Consider the following 3955-nt stretch of genomic DNA (forward strand, 5'->3'; position numbering starts at 1 on the left):
CCGAAACCTAACCTTACCCTAACCTTAAACCAAGTCTTCACCCTTATAAATCAGCTATAATGATTTACATAATAAGGACTTGCATTTTGTCCCCAAAGGAAGGCGAGTCCCCACAATGTGACTGCGTAAACTGATTAATGTCCCCACACGTGAGTAATACATACACACGCACACACACACACACACACACACACACACACACGGTATGTCTTGAGAAATATTTTAGTATTTAAATTATTTTGCAAAAGGGAATTTATGAGCAGGTCGAACAGCTGCAATTGTAAACTCATCTATAAACTTACAAGCTTTTATGAAGTTGTGTAAAAGATTGTATCGGCTCCCTTTGCCCTGCTGCGTATCATATCAGAGTTTCTTTTTGCTCATCGAGCTTCAAACTGTGACATTAAATCAAACATTCAGTCTTTTTGGCCCACATAAACATTACAGTGAGAGGAGACTGAGAGGAAGTTATCACAGACAGTCAAAGGGATTCAGCTCTGACGTCTGAGAGGAACATAGGATCTATTTTTCTCTGTGGTTTTTTCTCAGGTATCAGCATGCTGACATGGTTAGACTAACCACCCTGCCACAATACAACAGCTGCACAGCAGAGCGTCTCTGTGATCTCTCAGGATGGATGTCTACACTAACTATCCTTATGATTACTACGATGACATTGAGAACTTAACTGACGACGGGTTATATGACTTAAATGCCACAGTGGACTGCCCAGGCTCACACCTGCATGGCTCCAACATCTTCCTGCCCGTACTGTATTACCTCATATTTTTCACAGGCTTTCTGGGCAACCTCTTTGTGATCTTGGTGGTTGGCAGCAAAAGTAGGAGAGGTGGACGTCTGGTGGACACGTTTGTAGTCAACCTGGCCCTGGCTGACCTCGTCTTCGTCCTCACGCTGCCGCTGTGGGCCATCTCTGCCAGCCAGGGTGGCTACTGGGACTTTGGGCTGGCTGGGGACATGCTGTGTAAACTGAGCAGCTACATTATAGCCGTGAACCGCTTCTCCAACATCTTCTTTCTCACCTGCATGAGTGTGGATCGCTACCTGGCCGTGGTGAAGCTGATGGACTCCAGGTACCTGAGGAGCAGCAGGTGCATCCGTGCCACCTGTGCCGCAGTGTGGTTGAGCTCCCTGGTGCTCGGCATTCCGTCCCTGGTGTATCGCAGAGTGGAGCCATCCGGTGACGGACTCTCCTGCGTGGAAGACAACAACTCAACATTTTTTCTTGGCCTGAGCCTGACCATGGCGTTACTCACCTTTGTCCTCCCAGTGTTGATCATCGTGCTCTGCTATGGCACCATCGTGGTGCATCTCAACCGCCACTGTGCTTCAAATCCCCGGGCTGAAGCCCGCCGCAGACACTCCCTGAAGATGGTCCTCTCCATCATAGTGGCCTTCGTGGTGTCCTGGCTGCCCTTCAACATCTTCAAAGTCATCATCATCGGCTCGCAGCTCTCAGACGCTGATCTGAGTTGTGATGCTCAGTCGTGGCAAAGAAACGGCCTCCTGATCTCGTGCTGCCTGGCCTTCCTCAACAGCTGTGTGAATCCTGCCATTTACTTTTTCCTGGACCATCACTTCAGACGACGGGCCGAGGTCCTGTGCATGACCTGCATAGGGAAGCCGAAGGCACTGCATAGTCACAACTCTTCAGCCTCAGTCACCAATGTTGGCACCTCAGAGAGCTTTGGGACAACTGGTGGGAGAACTCAGATGCAGATATGTGAGTAGGAGGAGAACGCATAACTCATTCCTTTCACTTTGAATGGAGAAAGTTTATTGATTTATTATTATTACTATGTGAAAACCTGTCATGCTCGTCTTGAAAGTGATAGATGGGCATAGTTTAAATGTTGAGTAAAACCAGATACACAGCAACAAAGAATTTTCAGTTGTACAATAATGGGATTTTCCTTTGTCATGTATTTCCTTTATTCTAATTTTCTACAAATATTGAACATGCTGTTTATACTGCTTATAGCGTACCATATAGTAGCCTACAGTAGTGTTGATATATGAGTGAGTATCCACTGATATCTTTTGTTTGTATGAAAACCCTTAACATGTTTTACTGCATTAGTAGTGCAACTGTATCAATTTAGAGGTGTAAGAAAAAATTGTAACCTAACTGATAAGTTGCTTTTTTGTAATTTTTGTGTGTATTGAAGGCAAGATTTCATTATGTTATTGTAAAATGTTTGGCACATGAATATTTTTTATGAAATGTATTTATATTGTTGTGATAAAGTTGCATTTAAAAAATAAAAGCTGAAAAGAACAAACATTTGTATGTATTATTAACTGAGGACAACATGATGTTTTGTAGTTTTACTGGTGATTTCACTAAAATAAATTAATAAAATTGATAAATTATTATAATAAGATATTGAATCAAATGAGAAAAAAATCTACCAAAACACTGCAGAGTTTAGAAACATGATTTAATTGTATTATAATATAAGAGACATTTTTACCTCAAAGGTTTATAACAAGCATTTCCTTAATTAAAATACAGAAACCAAAGACTTGCAATAATAAATCACATCTGAGTTATTGCACAGACACAAAATGTGCCAATAGTTATGTTTCACTGCATTCATAAAATCCTGCTACAGACACAATATCTACCGTTAGTCTCCCATTAGAGCAGCAGCTCTAAATCATGACATGTGCAGCCAAGACAATTATGTTTTTAGCTAAAAGATCCAATTTGAATCTTGACGTTCAGGTCATTTTAGTCAATTCTAGGGAGATTTTGATTTTTAATTATTACTATTGTTTGCTATAAAGATGTTTGGAGCTTTGCACCATTATTAAATTCAATGTCGTCATTACCGCTCAGTTGTAGTTGCTTGAGACTGACATTCCCGGGGCTCAAAGCAATTGAAATAATTTTCTATTTTGTCTATTTTTGAAGACAATTAGCTGTTAGGTTGTATTTGTGCAATTTCAAATAATACAATGCAAAGACTTGAAACATGTCATGCAGTTCCCCAATGTAGCACTGCCCAATGTTGATGTAGAAGTGTCTATCCAGCAATTGTAAGTTTTAAAGCATTAAGTTTATGCACAAATGCTCAACATTAACACAATAATATGCAGTGTTTGATGTGATAATGCACCAAAATAATAATTGGCAATAAGTAAGATAGTAAGATAACAGTAATAAGGTTATTGTGGATATCTGTGTTAAAGAGATTTATATGTTGGTTCTTTGTAGCTTATTTCTTTTATGAACATCACAGTGGCAGTACTAACTGTATATACAGTCTCTGCTTACTGTAACTCTGAATGACAAAACTTCTCAGATCTCATTTGAGCTCATGTTTTATCTCAGTAACTGTTTCACTCTGTGCACTTTGTGTGTGATTTGATTGATGTTGATCATCATGTTCTTGGCATCACAGAGTGCAAACAACAGACAATAAATAAAAAACACACATTGTGTAGACTAAAACTCCAAGAGAGATGTCAAATATGTTTTCCCACGTTCACGCGTGAGTTTTACAAAAGAAACAGAAACAGGGCAGTGAGAAACACACTTATCACACTTATTCAGACGGGGAAACACTAAACCTAAAAACAGCTGATGCATTTGACTGCAACAGGAAACAAAAGCTGATAGACTGGAACAGGGTAGAAATTCTCACAGTGCTTCAAACAAGAACAGGAGCTCCCTGGCAGTACGTCTATATCAGGTTTATCTAAAACATTTCACAAAAGCTCCCAGGCCACAACTTGCCTCTTACAGCGAGACAAATATGAAAACAACAGATCAGACATCTGTGACGTCTCCTGAGACGAAGAATGCAAAACATTTGTATGTTTGTATGTGCACAAACTTTTTACAGGTCTCTTGAACTGTCTGACAACAAAGTGGAGCCACTCAGACATGAGGCATACCGCTAAATGTATCTTCTGAGAAATCAAAGGT

At 40.2% G+C, this 3955-nt stretch overlaps 1 protein-coding gene across 1 annotated transcript; it reads left to right on the top strand.

The window, feature by feature from the left end:
* The first annotated feature begins 560 nt into the window (after window positions 1-560).
* gpr25 (G protein-coupled receptor 25) lies at window positions 561-2291 on the top strand. Its single transcript, XM_037795061.1, has one exon. The coding sequence runs from the start codon at window positions 634-636 to the stop codon at window positions 1750-1752; it is 1119 nt and encodes a 372-aa protein (XP_037650989.1). The 5' UTR covers window positions 561-633; the 3' UTR covers window positions 1753-2291.
* Window positions 2292-3955: the final 1664 nt, after the last annotated feature.

The sequence above is a fragment of the Sebastes umbrosus genome, chromosome 1 (assembly GCF_015220745.1).
Source record: "Sebastes umbrosus isolate fSebUmb1 chromosome 1, fSebUmb1.pri, whole genome shotgun sequence".
Lineage (NCBI taxonomy): Eukaryota > Metazoa > Chordata > Actinopteri > Perciformes > Sebastidae > Sebastes > Sebastes umbrosus.

Bases quoted from the DNA above. Each gene is read 5' to 3' on its own strand.
- gpr25 (XM_037795061.1), top strand. From the start codon at position 634: ATGGATGTCTACACTAACTATCCTTATGATTACTACGATGACATTGAG.